Source organism: Medicago sativa, chromosome 3, assembly GCF_051527215.1.
Source record: "Medicago sativa cultivar Bolivia chromosome 3, Bolivia_mono, whole genome shotgun sequence".
Lineage (NCBI taxonomy): Eukaryota > Viridiplantae > Streptophyta > Magnoliopsida > Fabales > Fabaceae > Medicago > Medicago sativa.
This window is the reverse complement of record NC_140751.1, coordinates 62692824-62710959: the sequence shown is the minus strand read 5'-3', so window position 1 is coordinate 62710959 and position 18136 is coordinate 62692824. Positions and strand designations below refer to the sequence as shown.

The following is an 18136-nucleotide window of genomic DNA, read 5'->3' as shown; positions in this document are numbered from 1 at the left end:
ATGGGTGATTTACAGATTCAACAAGAATCCATGTTGATCCCTCACAAACAGAAACAATCCATGATTATTCCAACATCATCAATGCTTGATCATCATCACACTCACAACAACTCTGTCAAACGCCGTTCACCATCATCATCTTCTGCTCACCAACCATCATCCAAGAAGCATTCTTTTGACGCAAGCAATCTCACCCGTAATGGCTTCTCCGCCATTACACTTCCTTTCAGTCTCCGTGGTAATGCTATTAGCCGCTGTGTCTCCGATCCATGCACCTTGCCGGATCAATCCATGCCGGTTAAAGGGTCGTCGACTGCTTTGCCGCATCTGCCTCCAATCAGCAGATGTATATCTGAAGTTATTGATCCTTCGGAGGTTAAAGAAGCAGTTGCTTGTTATTTGAACTCTACTGAAAAAATCACCCCTGAATCTGATTCAATGGTATGTGTTGAAACTTGTGTTTCTTGCTAAAAAAGTAATCTTTTTTATATTTGGAATCATGGGTTTTGTTTGTTATTTTTAGAGGCTTAAAAGGATGAAGGATCGGTTAAAAGAAATGAAGAAAGTGTGGGATGAAGTTATGGAAGACGAGGAAGAAAAAGAAAAAGAACAAGAACAAGAAGAAGAGCCCTCTCCTGATGCTGAAGATGAAAAAGATGGAAAAGAACAAGAAGAAGAGCACTCTCTTGACTCTTTTGTTGCTGAAGATGAAAAACTCATATCTCAGGTATATGTCTTGAATCTTGGACTGTGATTGTCTTTTCTATTGTAATCTTCAATGTATTTGGTTCTTTAATTGGTACTTACAAGTTATGCTCATAAATTTATCAACTTTTTCTTATTTATATGAATATCCTAGTTGCACTTACTTAATTATGTAGGATTTGGGGGTTATGGGAAGGTATTGAATTTGATCATAGTTTCAATTGTAATCATAGTTTATGTGCAACAATTTTAACAACTCAATTATGTAGGATCTGGGAGTTATGGGAATGTATTGAATGTTTCCTTGTTTGTTCACTTAATTTCTCTTCTGTAGTTAAGCAATAGTCATATACATTAATGCTAGTAAGTAGCAGTGTTGTCGATGACAGATCACGGAAAATAGTGGCACTGGTCTGTTCAAATTCGGATATGCTATAGTACTATAGCCGCTATTTGACAACAATTTGTACTAAATCACGTATCATAGAATAATAGTGTTTTATTCAGATTTTACTACGCTATATCGCCACTTAAGCCACTATTTGACATCTCTGGTGAGTAAGACTGTTTACTCACACATGCACAATTTTGTAGTAGGTTATATCAGAATGTCTGCACAAATAATGTAGTAGATTGTAATAAGTAGTATCTAGACTTTCTCTTATCAACATATATATCTGTGATGATTCTTGATATTTTGTGCCTGCAATTGCTGTTGCGGACCGGAGTTAAAAACCAATGTTTGTGACGATTCTTGATATTTTGTGGAAAATCACAATGAAGAGTGATTAATGCAGCTACAATTTCGGTGGCGATTTAGTTATTATGGCAATACCAAGTTAAAACTATATATATGACTCATGCTGAATGAATTCATTTATGTTTTTGTAGGATGAATTGAGAACTGATTATGAAGAAGCTGTTAGTGTAGAGTGGGTTGATAAGTGTTTAAGCCTTACTTTCAAGTGTCCATGTGGCAAGGGATATGAGGTTCTAATCAATGCAAACAATTGTTACTACAAGTTGGTGTAGAAGAATCAATATTGTTTAATTGATTCCTTAGGGATTGATCACTTTTGTTTTTATTCTGTTTTCTGTTGTAGCAGCATTTGATTGTCACTAGAAGAACCAATGTATATATTTGAACATCACTTACATTTGTTTAGTAAATAACTTGTTACATCACTTACATTTATGATACTATTATCAATCATAGTATCTTCTATTCTTATGTATCTATAACTACATTCTTCAATCATCTCCTTTGGAAATTGAATACTTTGACTGAGAAAGCAAAGCAACCAAAGAAGAGTATGGTGAAGCAAACAAGCACAATTGCTGATATCAACACTGATGAAACTCCATTAATTGTCTCTTCATATCCAAGAGAAACAGATAAATACTGTTTCACACTGCCCTTAAATCCTGGCCCTTCAATTATATCTTCTACATCTCCAAATTGAGATGTTAAAATACCACGTAGTGTCCAAGAAAGTGGGCAGAGATAATGGAACCAAAGCCAGTATGTAGGAATATACTGAAACATTGCAAGACTCGTTAGCATTAGGGCCGAAAAACTATTTTTTTTTTTTGTAAGTATAAATATTCAGTTTGAGATCCCTTGCGACCCCTACAAGGTGCAACGACCGTGGAGACTATTAGATCTGACGAGAGAAAACTAATGATCCCCTCGCGGTCACTACACCGTGCAACGGTTGTAGAGGATCCTTGTAATACTTTTATTTATTTTACTCACCGGTTTTGGAACCATAAAACCTGCGACAAGATTCCATAGAGAGTAAAATGCAGAAGAAGTTACAGCTGCGAGGTGTTGGGTTGGTGTAACACCAATAGCCATTATGCCGTAAAAGGTGAAATAGGTAAATGTGAGGAACATGAATACAAGATACATCAAAAACTTTCCTGCATTAGAGAGGAAGAAAAAATGTATCACATTAGTACTTATCGGAGAACGAACTTTGAGATACTTAATGAGAGAAAAATATAAATGTCAATGTAAAAGTTTCTTAATTCTAGGAAGTTTGAGAGAAAAATATAAATGTCAATGTAAAAGTTTGAGACAATTTAGTTCTTGAAATTAACGCAATTCTAGGATCCCTAAAATTCAAAATGATCGATCATGTTTGTTCTACGTGATTAAGTTCACTGATCCAAAAGGACTAATGTGGTTTAAGATTTTCAATTTCAATGATCATTTTAAAATTTGGTTAACTTCGTAATCAAATTGTCTTTCATAGACAAAATTGGTGATTCACTCATCTGTACACAACATCTTCTAACAAACCAAAAAGTGTTCACTCTCATGATGTAAGTTTTAGGAGGACCCCAAATACATGATGCAGGAAGCATTTCAACAGCGAAAATCGAGATCTTACCAACATTATTTTCAAAACCCATCATGAAATATGTAATTACACCATATATTATTGTTTGAACAAATTGGTATGGGATTTCCACCAGCCCCTGTTAATCAGATTAAGTAATGATTATATACAATATGCACAAGAGATTTAATCTTTAAAATAATTTTTGAATACATTGACAAAACTAGCTATATACCTGTGCTGCTGCGTACGCAATTGGAGAGTACATTCCAGCTGCTTTCTCTCTATAAAACACTGTCCTTTCAACTGAAACAACTGGTTGTATTGAAGTTGCATTTTTCACCCCAACAAACAATAATGAAGAAAAAATTGCACCCATAGTTACCATCACTTGTTGAGTTGATTCCCTGTAGAATAATAATGACATGGTTATTATCACCAATTTTGTTGTATTTTTCTTATAACAAATGAAATCATATATTTTTCATACCTTTTTACACCGATCCTCCAAAATATTGACCCTAAAACTAAAGCGCATATTATCGTAAACAACATCCTTATTGCATTGTATGATGGATTTCTCCAGTATAAAATATTCTGCTTCCATAAACACTTGTGAAGTTGTGACCATGTATTTTGTGAATATAATGTGTCAAACTTCAATGGTTGTGAGCCAGGAGATGGTTGTTCATATTTTTTAATCGATGCTTCCACCGTCCTAAGATAAAAGGATGTAATATAGCCATTAATCTCATATTATGATTTCTGTACATAAGGTCGTAACTTGTTAATTCGTTCCTTAGAAAAGACGTCTTTTATTGTCATTAGGACTCAATGAGAATAGATAAAGTTACCTGAATTGGTCGGAATTTTCGTAAACATTTGCAAAGTCTACACCGAGTTTTTCTTCAATAGCAAGTGTGGTAACCTCAAGCATCCAAGTAGCTGGATTGTAGTCACTAGGAATTGGGGAGATTCCACTGATACTCTGCATAAAAAAAAATGATGTTTTTAACAAAGAAAATTAGCTTAAATTCCACGAACATCGTTTCTACCTTAACATTATGATCCTTACAGAACTAGAAAATGAGAATGAATTAAGTTATACAAGAAATAATTGAAAGAAAATGTCACCTGAAAATATTTTATCATCACATCTGATTGGTTACCAATCTTCCCTCCATAGATAACTTGTCCTCCACGTTTCATAAGAAGTAACTACGAACAAAGAATTAAAGCTACTTAATTATCATTAATAAAAATATTAAATTGGTTAGAAAATAGCACCTTGATTGAACAACTAACCTCATCAAATGCTTCAAATATATCAATACTTGGCTGATGTATGGTACAAACCACAGTTCTTCCGGTATCAACAGTATTGCGAACAGTTCTCATAACAATGGCCGCGGCACGTGCATCAAGTCCGGAGGTAGGTTCATCCATGAAAATTATAGAAGGGTTTGCCACAAGTTCCACTGCAATTGTCAATCTCTTTCTCTGCTCGGTTGATAAGCCAGAAACGCCGGCCATTCCAACCATAGCGTGTCTTAAACTATCAAGTTCAACTAGTTTCATTACTTGTTCGACGAATTCCTGCAAAACAAGTACTATGTCAAACGAAGCCTACGCGATAACGCATAAGATAAGATATCTCGGGGAGGAACTTACTTGCTTTTTTTCTTTGCTCACTTCCTTTTGAAGCCTTAATGATGCAGAAAACCACAAGGACTCCTCAACTGTCATTTGAGGAGAGTGTATGTCATTTTGTTCAACATAACCCGCAATTCTGGCAAATGTGGCTTGCACTTTTGGATAACCAGATATTTTAATATCTCCCTCGATATATCCTCCTGTTTTCCTTCCTGCAAGGACATCCATTAAAGTGGTTTTCCCAGCTCCACTTGATCCCATTAATGCTGTAAGTACACCAGGTGCGAAAACACCACTCACATTCGACAAAAGCTTCAACCTACTTTCTGTTACACCTTGTTTCTTTATCTCCTGAAAGAAAGAAGAAAAAAAGTTCATTTAGAAACAGTTAGTGGAACTATCAACTCTTCTATTTCTTGCGTTCATATTTAAACAAACTCCGTCACCTGCGGCATATCAACATAATAATTGACATTGTGGAATGTCATTGTCAATGGTTCAAAAGGAAGAATCATTCCCTTGCTTTTGCTTTCTTTAGCATTAGATTTGGAACTTTTTGTTGATTCATTATCAACTCTATCGGAACTCTTTTCTGAGTCTTCAACTTCATCCTGAGAAATTGCTCTTGGTTTTTTTATTGCTGTAGCATGCCAAGATAGAGAACGTAAACTAGAAAGATAGGGTATCAACTATCAACAAATACATATACTGAACGAACTTGCATCGATAAAAATGGTAATATGAAGAAGAAATTGCTCTCAACTTACGGTCCAAATAGGTCAGCGCCAAAGTGGTAAAGATGTTGAAAACCAATGTGTAAACTACGAACATTCCCATACTAAGCCAATACCAGTAATCTTCAGTTGGTTGATTAAATGTCTTCAGTATATTTCGACCAACTGTGTCGTTCCCTAAAGCCGAAGGCTGAAATAGACAGTTTCCATAATTCCATAAATCTTCTATAAACTATATGCCAAAATTACAATGTAAAAAGATAAAATTTAATTTGCATGCATGATGTACCTCCGACCATCTTGTTGCAAGAAATTCATTGACTGAAATTGCTCTCTGTCCATAATTAAGAGGTGATAACCAGTAACCCCACTTCCACCATGGCTTAATCATGTCTGAAAAATTCAGCAATAATCACCAACAAAAACATAGCAATATGTATCTGCCTTTTTTCCAGTATTTCTTGATATAACCTACCTAGTGGGATAATAAATCCTCCCAATAAGAATAAAATCATCAGTACACCCGATCCACCTGTATTAGCAACAACCATATCGCGTCCAATAGCAGCTGTGAGCCGAAAGAGACCTAATGCCATTTGATGCACCATAAGCAATAAAAGCATGTAGCGGAAGAACCTGAAATATTAACCGAAAAGCAAAGAGTATGTATGAGTTTTAAAAGAAGGCCGGAAAAAAGTCATAAAACAGTATATGAATGTAAAGTAAAATACCTCCCAGGTGCAGGAGCAAATCCAATAATGTAGTACACAACACCAGTCCACGCAACAGATTCAACAATGGAATAAGGAAATTGAAGAATCCATGTGGACAATGTCCATGCCCATGCCGGATAAAATAAATTGCCTCTTTGTTTATAGAAGACAGGGAGGCGAAATATCAAAAGTGACAACTCAGTAGTCCCATTAAACAGCATGTGCACCAATGCATAAAATAGTGCCGACATGTAGAGATTGCCCGAAAGTTCGTTCTTAGGATAAGTTTTTACGTGAAGGTACATCGTGGAAGCGATCAAGCCAACAAGTATAACCTTTGACAACGTAAGAAATTTGTCGAACATCAAATTATTGGAAGAGACCATCAAAAAGTTATTAAAAGATACAAAAAGCACACACCTACAAGTATTATCATGAATTCTACTTGTATAAACATTAAGAAATAAAAACAATTTACTGAAGAAAGTGTCGGTGCACAAATGTTTAATCAAGTATATACGTACCTGACAAGTCCTAAATATGTAAAGAAAACTATTTCTACAGACCAAGGTCCATTCTCGCGACAAACAAGACTTAAAAAGATCCCAATTTGACACAGCAAAACGATTTTTCGGCAAAGCTGAAGGATGGCTTTTTGATTTATCATAGGGAGCAGTATACATGGCTTCCATAGACTTCCCAAATTTGGAATTTTTGAAGGCTTCTGCAATCTCTGGTACTGGAATAAATTTATACGGCTTTGAAGAATCAGCCCAGTATTGTGCTTGATCTTTTTTAGATGTTACCTGGTATAAGAAAATATCGAGTTAAGAAAATAAATTCAAAAATCATTTGATCAATAACCATTAAAGATAAACAATCAATAATCTAAAAATACCTCTTGAAGAAAATCTGCGACTCCCTTGCGCGGTGGAAGTTTGAAACTTAATGATTCAAAAAATTCTACCACATGTTCTATGGGGCCTTGATATACTATATGTCCATCTGACAAAAGTATTAGATCATCAAAGAGATCAAATGTCTCTGGCGCCGGTTGAAGAAGAGCCATTAGTACAGTAGCTTCCATTTGATGTACAAAATTTCTTATGCATTTTACTATCTGGAATGTGGTAGAGCTATCAAGTCCAGTTGATATTTCATCCATAAATAAAGCTTTTCTTGGTCCAACGATCATTTCTCCTGGAAGAAATGAAATGAAATGCAAAACTTTAGAACAGCAATCCCGGTTCAAAAGAATGAAGATGCTAAAAGCGCAAATAATGAACACATGATGTATGGTAAGAAAGTTCGATCAATTGTGTCTACATCTCCGACTGCTGAGTGACCAGTTTGTTTGTATCGTGATTTCAAGCTTAGGGTTTACAGTGTAGTGTACAACTTGTATTTATAATGAAAGAAGCAAAACAATGAAAGTCAACAATAATATAAGCGTTATTTTCATAAGCTATCATGAGTAGCTTATGAAAATAAGCTAAAAACAACTTTTGCACAAATCACCTGTTGTTACTCTCTTCTTTTGACCACCAGATATCCCTCTTATCATATCACTACCAACAACAGTATCAGAACATACATCAAGACCAAGCACTTTTAAAATATAATCTGTCATTACATTGTGCTTTTTGCCACCAACAGATGCTGCCTGTAGAGTCAAATCAATTTTAGAAACAAAGTATTTAGGATTTAGAATGCATGCATGCATCATTTAATTTTCATATACATTTGAAACCAACCTTCATAAATGCATCAATTTCTGGACTTGGCATCACCTTTTTTTCCTTTTCTAAGCTTTCCAGATTTTTCAACAACTCTGATTAAGAAATTAAGTGATTTAATTTAGTTCAGAAATTCAACTTAAATTAAAAATGTATATAATAAAGGTAATATTATAATGTACCTGCATCACTTGAACCTTGACATCTATTTGCAAAATCAAAAGTTTCTCTCACTGTTAATTCACCTATGTGATCATCAATTTGGCTAATGTATGCTGAAGCCCTTTGAATACAAAACTGGTTTTGCTCATGGCCATTGTATGTTATATTACCACTTTTCTGCAAAAATATCACACAATCAAAGGGTGTAATATAATTCTAACATGTCAGTTAGATTTTAAAGAATATTTCAGAATATTTGTTCTAAACTTTTTGGACCATCAAGTTTATATAAAAGATATATCTATAGTAAATATAATTTAGGCTCTATAAATTTTCTCGCATCAAGTTTAGTCTTATAAAAAAAGTGTCATTCATGTTTGAATTAGGAATGGAAGTTAGAGCAAAAAAATGTATCACTAATGCATTACAATATGTAAGGGTTGAAGTTCGAACCATGTATTCTTCATTTATTCACCTTAATGATAAAATTCTCGCAACTAGGCTACTTGGAAAAAAATAAAAATACTAGACACCCCAAATTGAAATTACTTTCATTTTTTTCATCTTCAATTTCCATGAATAACTCAACTTTTCCTTGCTATTTTCATAAATAAGATTTTTTTTCCAACCATGCTTCCTACAGTTCTATTTTGAATATGTAGTTAGTTACCTTGAGGTTACTTGCAAGTTTTCCAGCAAGAGCCAAAAGTAAAGTAGATTTGCCAGATCCTGGAGGTCCTAATAACAATGTCATCCTATGCAACAATACATTACATTAAGTTGGATAATGATCAATTAACATAACAAACATGAAACATGAAAGTGTCTTATTACCCTACCGTCATGATTCTTAAAAACCACTCAATCGAAAAATACCATTTTGTTTCGATTTATCTATTAGGACTCGACTCGCAAGAAAAACAATGTTATGTTCTTGTTTATCTATTCTATATATAAAAGTTGTCCCAAGCCAATTTTGAAGCCCTAATTTTTCCTAAACCCTAATGACTAAAATTCCTGTTTTAACCCTAACCTAAATCTTAATTACGAAACCTAATTTAAACCTAAACCTAACAATTTTTCCTCTCTTTCTCTCACGCGTTTCTTCTTCTTCCTCTTATCATCGTCACCACCGCCAACCCTCTCCCCCCATTCCTTATGCAATCACGTATTACCGCACGGTCAGTTCTCTCCCTCTCTCCTTCTCTCTGCGACACTGCTGCTGTGACCATGGCCTTTTCGATTTCTTTTTCTTTCTGCTTCAATCATTTAAGCGAGTTACTCGCTTGCACGCATCAATTTGTTGAACGCACAAATTGATGGATCCAAGACGGCGACCGAAGGGTGATTGTTTACGTTATGAATTTGTTCTGTTGAAGTTCGATTTGATTCTGATGATTTTTGTTTTGTGATTTTTAGGTCTGAATTCAGAGAGAGGTTTACGATAGAGAATCCAAGCAACAGATCCGTTGTTGTGGTGAGTTTTGTGAAGCGATATAGTTTTACCGTGAATTTGAATTAGGTTGGGAAAGCTGATGGAAAGAAATGGAATGGATATAAAGGTTGAATTAGGTTAGGATGTTGTGATAATTTCACCTCTGTTCCACTGAAGAAAGTTAATATAAATCTTAATCCGTGTTTTGATTTTAAATCATTTTTGTGATTTATGTGTATTTTAAGATCCGGGTCATTTTGAAGATGTGATGCAATATGTATTTGTTTATGGTATATTAAGAGGATGTAGTTGGTTCTGGAATACAAAAAGGAGGTAACAAAATCCTAAATTTTGTTGCACTTTTTCCATTCAAATTTGTATGTCTATTGTTTTTATTTAATTGTTGTGTCGTTCATGTTGTCTATTCATTCCATTGTTCAAAGAACTAGCTTCAATCATAAGCAAAAAAGGTACGAAAATTGTATTTTTTGGTTGTTTCATTGGTATCACTTCAATATCTTTTTATAAATATTATTTCATCTCACCAACTTCGCAATTTGATAGAAGTGATTTAACATGGTTTCAATTTTACTATTTCCTTCTCACACAATTTATGCTAGCATATTTTTTTTCTTCTGTTTCTTTAGGAGCTGTAACTTCTCTTATAGTTAGTGTGACTAGGTTTGAGTTCATATGTTGAAGATGATGATGGAGAGTGAGGCTTTGATGAGAAGGTGATGCTTTTACAGGTTTCTTTCCCCTTCAGGTTTTTCACTTATAGTTCTTTCCTTTTTGTGTCCTGCTTTTTGAAACATTGTATTTGCATCAGGCTTGCCTTGATTTAAAGCTATATATGTTTTGTTGTTCTCCACTTCTTTGTGTGTGTTGCTGATATTTGTTGTAGTATCTTGCTTGACAATATGTAATTACCTCTTAATTATTTAACATATGATTTTGGTTTTTGAAAGGAACATATGAATCTGCTATTATTTTTCATTCTGTGTTGCTAATCATTTGGCAAGAACATATGAAGTGTGTTACATATTTTTGCAAGTGTGCATACTTATGGAATCACATTGTAGCTTACTTTATATCAAGGTACTTTGCTATGTTCTTCTCTATTGACTTCAACCAAGGCACGAGTATTTTCTCATTTCTCTATAGTTTTTTTTTTTGAGGAATCATTTCTATAAAGGTGTTTGCTCATTATCTGTATCATTTTATGAAGGCAGAGTGACGTATGAGAACGATCAGAATCTTAAGGCGACTAAGCTTGGTTTGTGGCTTCTAGGGACAAAGGAAAATGAGGAAGAAACAACATTATCTATTAGAGTCTGCTCTACATGTGTAATGTCTTCCTTTTTCATATTATTTCAAGTTGCAAGTAATTTAAATTGAGTTTTAAGGTAGTTTTCTTTGACTGCTATAAGGAGCTTATTTCATAAGGTTATACTTAGATGTGTATATTTTTTATCCAAGCTTATTTTGGGTTTCTGTGGTGACTTTATCAAAATCACGGTGCGCCACCGTGATTTAGAAAAAATTATAGGGTGCAGCTTTTACAATAACCATTATTCTATCCTTTGTGTGCATTTAAAAAATTAACTAATGATTTGCCTAAAGTTTCTAATTTGTTTTACTGGTCTGATTACAGTCCCTCTCTCTGATAATTTTCTACAACTATCGAAGATTTGGTTGAATCAGCTGAGGTTAATTATTTTGTTCATGATTTTCGCAAGATTACTCTTCATTCTACTGTTTTATGCCAAATTTAATTTATTTTGTGTGTGTAACAATGTTGCTTCATAGATGCTTCAGTTCAGTGTTGGCAAGAACCTGTGAGTTTAAGACTGGTATAGGATGGTCTATCAGGCATACAGTAAATGTGCATCGAGAGTTATTACTATTATTGTGAAGATTTTATGTGAAAAATGACAAGGTCTGCAATTCTGAGGCAAGTTAAATAATCTCTAATTTTAACTTAAAAGTGTATTGTCGATAAGTTTATACTTTTTTTTTTCTACAATCAATGATTTAGGATACTACTGAAGGATGTTTTCTTTTTAAGCTTGAATCTCATGGATTTGATATTCGCTCTAGAGTAAACCATGTGAATCTGTGGATGCCTATTTTATCTTTCGATGAACAACAACGACATCCAATTTGAGTTTTCTATATCAACTCATATTTTGTATGTTTAAAAAAGATAGATATTCACCCAAATAAATAATGAAAATCCATTTTATCTTAATTTTATATATGATAGTAATTGCTATCATGATTCTCAATCTTTTTGTATGATGGACAACCAATTAAGTTAACAATCCTTAATCAACACATGGTTGACATTTACTTGCCGTGCATCGAAAAAAATTATGGTAAGCTAGAAGTTTGATCATGTCAATGTATATGGTTGTTGAATATATGGTATGGTAGACTATTATCCATTTTTACCCTCAGTTGCAGGGGTAATAGTTGCTGAATAAATTATGGTTGTTGAACTTTGGTCTGTTAGTAAAATGAGTATGTGGTAAAATAGCTATCAATGAATGTGGTCAGAGATTGCGCGCTTTCTGAATGGCAGTTTATCAGAGTTTAAAAAATATACATGAAAAGGACATTGAAAAAAGTTTAGTTTCATTAGTTTATACCAGATGTTATGAACAAAAACTCTTCAAAACAAATTCATGGAAACCCTTCAATCACATTAAGTCCTTATCTGTTGTATCATTAAATTTAATGATTGGATGAGTGAGGGTCATTCATGTTCTAATGTGAATGATGCAGAAATGGATACATGAGGATGCACAAATCATGTATATTGTAGGTGCCATAGTGTCATGGTTAAACCAGATGTCCATAAAAATGGCTGATATACCTGAGCCTTTTTTTTTGTCACATTTTTTTTGGAAATTAGGTTAAGGTTTTACCATCTACAAGCAAGCTCTTATATAGCAAGGTTATCAATCTGAGTGTGTTTATAAGGATGCCTGTCAATTAAATTCATTCATTATGATTTCAATTGGATGTGAGCTATAGGCTATCAGAAGGATATTTGCACAATTTGTTAAAATGACACAATGGACTTGCTTGCACGTTTTACCACATATTATGTAATTAGTGCACTCTATTCTATGTTGTCATAGTTTTTTATTTATTTAAGCAATCACGATTTCTCTTGCACAGGTTTATGTTATCAATGAGATAAGTACTCATCATTTATCTAAATACATGTGAAGGTGTTGGCATGGTTTGATTTCCCTTGAAGGGCGGCTGCATTCCCCCATACATAAGCCACTACCATTTTGGATAATCATGATTATCACTTCCTGTGATTGTTTTGTAAAACTTCAGGTAAAGTTCCTAAATCTTTAGTCTTAAAACTTTTATGTCAACTATAGTGTTTTTATATAAAATTCATCATATATTGATTTCAACCTCTGAAGTATCATGAACTCGATTCGAGATGTGACTATTTTTAGTAGTGAAATTGAGTAGTTGTGATGTGATGAAGTGTAGTATTGATCAAGTGATGTTGATGGAGTTTTGTGCAGAAATGAAGAAATTAATAGGGAATACTTCTATGATATGGCTGAGTTCAAGCAAAGGGGTCGACTTCATCTGAAATTATTGTTATTTTTATGAAATTGCATTGCAGGTTTGTGAAGATGAACCTTTATCAATTATATTAAAGGTGCAAGCACAAATGAAGATAGTTTTTTTGGTACCTGTGTTGAAGCTAGGCTCCCATAAAGGATAAGTATACAAGACTCTCAAAGTGGGTTGGAAAAGTGGGCAAATGTTTAAGTCTTCCATATAATTAGTGTACATAATGAAATTTTCTGTTATGTTGCTTTGATAGTGGATTGTACTAAAAATGAGGGGTGAACATCATGATGTGCTCTTACTTATTGCATGTAGGTGGGCAGTGGCTCTGTTGCTGTCATGACAGTGCAGCACCTGTTTTACCTGTTTTTTTTTCTGGTTCGGCACCTGTTTCTGCTGCTGTTTTTTGACTGATCTCTCTGCTTCAGGTGCTTGGGGGGTTCCGGTTTTTAGTGTTGCGATTTCCGCAGGTTGTGGCATAGTTATGGGTCTGAATTCCGGTGGTTATTATTGGATTTCAGTGTCATATCTTACACTATTTCGCTTCGTTTCGTTAGTGGGGCTGTTATGAATTTGTGTGGGATTATAGTTTTGGTTGTTTGGGTGGATGTTACGCATATATGCGGCCTCTTTGTTTTTATTTTCCACCGTCTCTTAGCGTCTTGCGAGTGTTTTGGTTATCCATAATATTTTGCTGATTCAAAAAAAACTTATTGCCACTTAAGATCCTTTTCACATTGATATTTTTTTGGCTATACTTAGTGTTTGATTATATTAGTGCACATTTGAAACTTCAATTTTTTTTAGTTTTTTTTTATACTTAGTAATATCTTTTGTAATTTTTTTGTTGATCCTTATTCCCTTAAAGTAAAGCATTTTTTCACTGATGTTAACAGTATGAATGCATGATTCAATGATATTGAAATCACTATAAAAAAATATGATATTGAAACCATTGTCCATTTGAAAAAGCTATTGAATGAATGATTATTTATTATTTTTTGCTAATATGAATGAATGATTAAATGACATAGCAAATCATTTATGTGATTGCTACTATTTTTAAGCGTCTTTCTAACAATTGCTTCAATGATCCATAAAATGAAAAATTGGGTTAAAAATAATTGTGTATTTTGTCAAGTAATAATTATACCATCTTTTCTTCCAAAAAATTACACCACTTTTCTTTCTATTTATTTTTGTAACAAAAAAAAAATTAGAAGCAACTATACATTTTACACATGTTTTACAAACATTTCATGTGTGCATCACAAAGACCTGTGCATCAATCGTGATCTTTCAAGTTTCAAAGACGACAGTTTCTTTTAGTTGTCTCATTTTTCGTGACAATTAACGAGAGCCAAGGGCAATTACTGTGACATGTTGGATTATATTTCTCAACGCCAGTATTTTCACATTGACAATTATATGTTGTTGTCTCGAGAGTTACATCCAGAGGAGGGCGATAACCAATGAAGATGGTGAAGATATTGATGTGACGTCTAATGTTGTGTACGAAAAAGTATTTCGAAATGTGTAATATTCCATAATATATGCTATGTTGTCATTAAAAACCGTTTATTTCTTTGGTGTAACATGTTTGGTTGGCAATACAATATTTATCGATATTGTAGCTTTTGTTTGGCGATAAATTTCATTTATGTAGTTTAATTATTTAAATTTCATTCCACTATATCTCGGTCTATTATATATCAAATTATTCTAACTCATAAGACCCGTGCGGCGCACGGGTCTGCGTTCTAGTATTGACAAATTATGAAGATGTCGTTTTAAAAAATTAGGCTTAATTGCACTTTTGGCCTCCTATCTTTCCAAAACTTGCGGTTACAGCCTCCTAACTAATTTAAATACAAAACAGCCCCCTAAGTATTGAATCTTTGGCGGTTTTGGCCCCCAAGGCCAAAAAAAAATAAAAAATGACACGTGGCACCTCATTTAGGGTGCCACGTCAGCGTTGGGGGCCAAAACTGCCAAAGATTCAATACTTAGAGGGCTGTTTTGTATTTAAATTAGTTAGGTGGCTGTAACCGCAAGTTTTGGAAAGATAGGGGGCCAAAAGTGCAATTAAGCCAAAAAATTATAAGGAAGTTAAAGTAGTTCCCAAACATGAAAAAATCGTTAAAGAGAGAAAAAAATTACCTTCCAGGTTTGATAACACCACTGTTACTATTCAAAATCGTTAAAGAATGTCTTTTAGGTCGACCTATCCCCAAACTGGTTAGAATTCCCTGGAAACCAACACCACCATGAATCAGAATCACTTTGCAAATGTATTGTAATATTACTAACAACAGTTGTGGACTAAACACAACAAAAACAATGGCATGTATATTTGAGGCCATATTAACCTATATGTACAAATTTTGATGTTTAGTCTCTTCCTATAATAAAGTGCACATATAATTTATTTATTGTATATATATGAACCTCAAGGCCATCTCGTGTGTAATTGGTCAAAGTTGGTAGAGCTCTTGTCCCAATTTGAACCTCAGCTCCAATTTTCAAGTTTGTGAATCTCACTTCAATGTTTGGAACCTCCAATCCAACCCTTTTGCATTCAACCACAAAAACAAATAATATTCAAAATAAAATTGAAGAGGAGAAATTATTAACTAAAGTAACAATAACAACCATTTTATAATGATTCATAATGATATTTGAAAATTTTCCCTTAAGTTTACAAGATCAAGTTCTTACCATTGAGTTGTCACTTAAAGATAAAATGATATTGTATCACAAACAATTAATTAATTTAAATATTGCAAAATCATATATATAAGCTTTCATGACATACCAATGCCATGTTAATGGAAAAAAAAAAATACGACTTCAATGCAAAATTAGTATAATTAAGAGAATCATCACATAACCACACACACTAGTATACTAATGTGAAGGACAAAATTTTAGTCAGCATGTGGTTACATAAATTTCAAATGTTAATTGTGATTGATGTGTGTGCAAAAATGGAAGAATGTTATTAATTTACCTATTATATCGTTCCTTGATGGCTGAAAGAAGCTTATAATTATCTTGTTCATTGGTAGCCAAGGCTTCCTTCACAAGATGTTCACGATAAACACGATTCAACTTTCTTACATCGATTTGTTCCATTCTACTTTTGGTCTTATTTGAAATTGATGAGTTACGACGAAATTCTGAAGATGGTTTCCTCATCAATGCCAAATTGACACGTTTTTCCATAGGTAACCTTAAGAGGGCAAACATTTGAAGTTCTTCTTCATCTTCTTCAACCCATTCTGCATTTGATGCCCTTGCAAATGAATGCTCCCTTGATTCAACCGCATCATAATCAACCCCTAACATATTGATTTTTCTTCTTCTTCTTCTTCTTCTCCTCTTGGTTTTAAATTAAAAAAAATAATACAATGTGTATTTCAATCCAATATAATGGAATCATAAAACTATTAACAAGAATAAAATGAGGCACCCTCTGCGAAATATTTTCTGGAAAAACACTCTATAGATCTATACACCACTCGTAGAAACTTATTCTCCTTCTTTTCTCACTCTTTCTCTTTCATAATCCAAAGAAGAAGGGTATTTGGTAAACGCAAAGTGAAGGGCTTATGTTCATGTCTATATATGGACGTAAATAACTAAGTTGCATGCATGACATGGCCAAGTCAATTAAGATAAAATTAGCTAGCTTCTATTCTAATTTTTTTTTGTCAAATTTGTATTCTAGATTTTAGTTATGATTTCATTTTTCTAGAATCATTACAGGGGAGTGATATGATACTCCTTTCTTTTTATTTTATTTTATTAATTGTTGGTTAGCTTATATTCTAACTTTTTTCTTGTTGTTTGTCTGTTTTCTAGAAACATTATAGGTGATTATTAGCAAAATAAAATAAAAAATACATTCTATGTGATTATGATAGTCCATTCGTATTTTTTTTTTATTACTTGTTGGTTTCTGAGGAACAAAATATTTATCATTTGTTTTCAAATTTCAATATATTAACTAATTTTTGTTAATTTTCACCCAAAAACACAATTACTTCATAAATTATTTTATACTTGTACTAACAAATAGAGAAAATAAAAACTTAATATAAATATAAAGTTTAACTATTCATTAGTTTCTTTTTATTTTGTACATTTTTTTATATATTATTTTATATGCGTATTAATCAAATTTTTATTTTATACATTTACTTTATAAATTATTTTTCAAGATTTATGAGGTAATAACATTTTTTAATTCTTTATATTACTATATCTATGTTTAAGGAAGTTCATGACATATTCTTGTTTTACCATATGCATGTTTAATTTATTTATATGTTTTGATTTGTAGTGATGACCCATCGACATATAAGAATGATTCAACTTTGAGCTCAACGCATTTAAATGGTTTTAAAACGAAGAGAAAGAAAATAAGCATGACAAATCAAAGACGATTAAGAAAAGTTTATGAGGTGTTTGTTTTAAGTTTAATGAAAATTTTGTAAAAAGAGTCTAAATTTTCTGGTTTGTAAATGGATGATCCAAATCTCTATCTATTGATTTTTCTTAAATGTTGTGATATTTTTTTTTTTTTGACAAATTAAATGTTGTGATATTATGAAATTAGATGGAGTGCTTAATGATATCATGTGGCTTAGACTTTTCCCTTTCTCACTGAGGGGTGAAGCTAAGGCTTGGCTTTTTTGTGTTTTGAGCAAGCAAGATAAGGTCTGGCAGACATTCCATGTCTCCTAAATTCATAGGAACATGGTATAAATTGAAACATGCATTCTTCACTAAATACTCCCTCTATTCAAAATACGTCAATGGGGAAACGAAACAATAACATTTTCAACAAAAAAAAATATTGAAGAGCCATTTTATGAAGCATGGAAGCATTTTAAGGAGATACTTAAGCTATGCCCTCCGCAAGGGTTTCAAAAGGGGGTCAATCATTAATGCCTTCTACAATCTATATTAATTCACTCCCAAAAGATGCGAAGGTGCGAAAAACATAAGAATGTGGTTGAATTGTGTTGGTTTTTTCAAAAAA

At 33.1% G+C, this 18136-nt stretch overlaps 2 protein-coding genes and 2 long non-coding RNA genes across 7 annotated transcripts; 3 read left to right on the top strand and 1 right to left on the bottom strand.

The window, feature by feature from the left end:
• Nucleotides 1-1795, top strand: LOC146938997 (uncharacterized). The gene is made up of 3 exons (XM_085752811.1): nt 1-441; nt 524-727; nt 1597-1795. The coding sequence occupies exons 1-3, from the start codon at nt 1-3 to the stop codon at nt 1735-1737; spliced, it is 786 nt and encodes a 261-aa protein (XP_085608937.1). The 3' UTR covers nt 1738-1795.
• An 18-nt stretch (nt 1796-1813) lies between these two features.
• LOC146938994 (ABC transporter G family member 31-like) lies at nt 1814-16589 on the bottom strand. The gene is made up of 23 exons (XM_085752810.1): nt 16100-16589; nt 15538-15658; nt 15250-15338; nt 8719-8803; nt 8069-8225; nt 7905-7981; nt 7669-7813; nt 7049-7350; nt 6675-6956; nt 6169-6485; nt 5913-6073; nt 5727-5830; nt 5471-5627; nt 5150-5343; nt 4722-5054; nt 4356-4646; nt 4185-4268; nt 3905-4038; nt 3541-3768; nt 3286-3457; nt 3102-3189; nt 2462-2628; nt 1814-2242 (listed from the first exon to the last, which is right to left on the bottom strand). The coding sequence occupies exons 1-23, from the start codon at nt 16435-16437 to the stop codon at nt 1961-1963; spliced, it is 4308 nt and encodes a 1435-aa protein (XP_085608936.1). The 5' UTR covers nt 16438-16589; the 3' UTR covers nt 1814-1960.
• On the top strand, nt 9001-9699 carry LOC146938996 (uncharacterized). Its single transcript, XR_015033419.1, has 2 exons — nt 9001-9392; nt 9468-9699. It is a non-coding gene; the product is annotated as an uncharacterized LOC146938996 (long non-coding RNA).
• LOC146938995 (uncharacterized) lies at nt 10057-13729 on the top strand. 4 transcript variants are annotated; one of them, XR_015031472.1, is made up of 6 exons: nt 10057-10581; nt 10716-10830; nt 11138-11192; nt 11293-11437; nt 12723-12837; nt 13142-13729. It is a non-coding gene; the product is annotated as an uncharacterized LOC146938995 (long non-coding RNA). The 4 variants fall into 4 exon arrangements; XR_015031470.1 differs by having other exon boundaries at nt 10541-10581; nt 10712-10830; XR_015031471.1 differs by lacking the exon at nt 10057-10581 and having other exon boundaries at nt 10643-10830; nt 13038-13729.
• Nucleotides 16590-18136: the final 1547 nt, after the last annotated feature.

Excerpts from the sequence above, each read along its gene's own strand:
- LOC146938994 (XM_085752810.1), bottom strand. The coding sequence starts at position 16,437 with ATGTTAGGGGTTGATTATGATGCGGTTGAATCAAGGGAGCATTCATTT. Across the intron at positions 8,804-15,249 it reads GGTGTTATCAAACCTGGAAG|GATGACATTGTTATTAGGAC; the intron begins GTAATTTTTTTC and ends ATTGTTGCATAG. Across the intron at positions 6,957-7,048 it reads TCGCAGATTTTCTTCAAGAG|GTAACATCTAAAAAAGATCA; the intron begins GTATTTTTAGAT and ends TTCTTATACCAG.
- LOC146938997 (XM_085752811.1), top strand. The coding sequence starts at position 1 with ATGGGTGATTTACAGATTCAACAAGAATCCATGTTGATCCCTCACAAA. Across the intron at positions 442-523 it reads CCCCTGAATCTGATTCAATG|AGGCTTAAAAGGATGAAGGA; the intron begins GTATGTGTTGAA and ends TGTTATTTTTAG. Across the intron at positions 728-1,596 it reads ATGAAAAACTCATATCTCAG|GATGAATTGAGAACTGATTA; the intron begins GTATATGTCTTG and ends ATGTTTTTGTAG.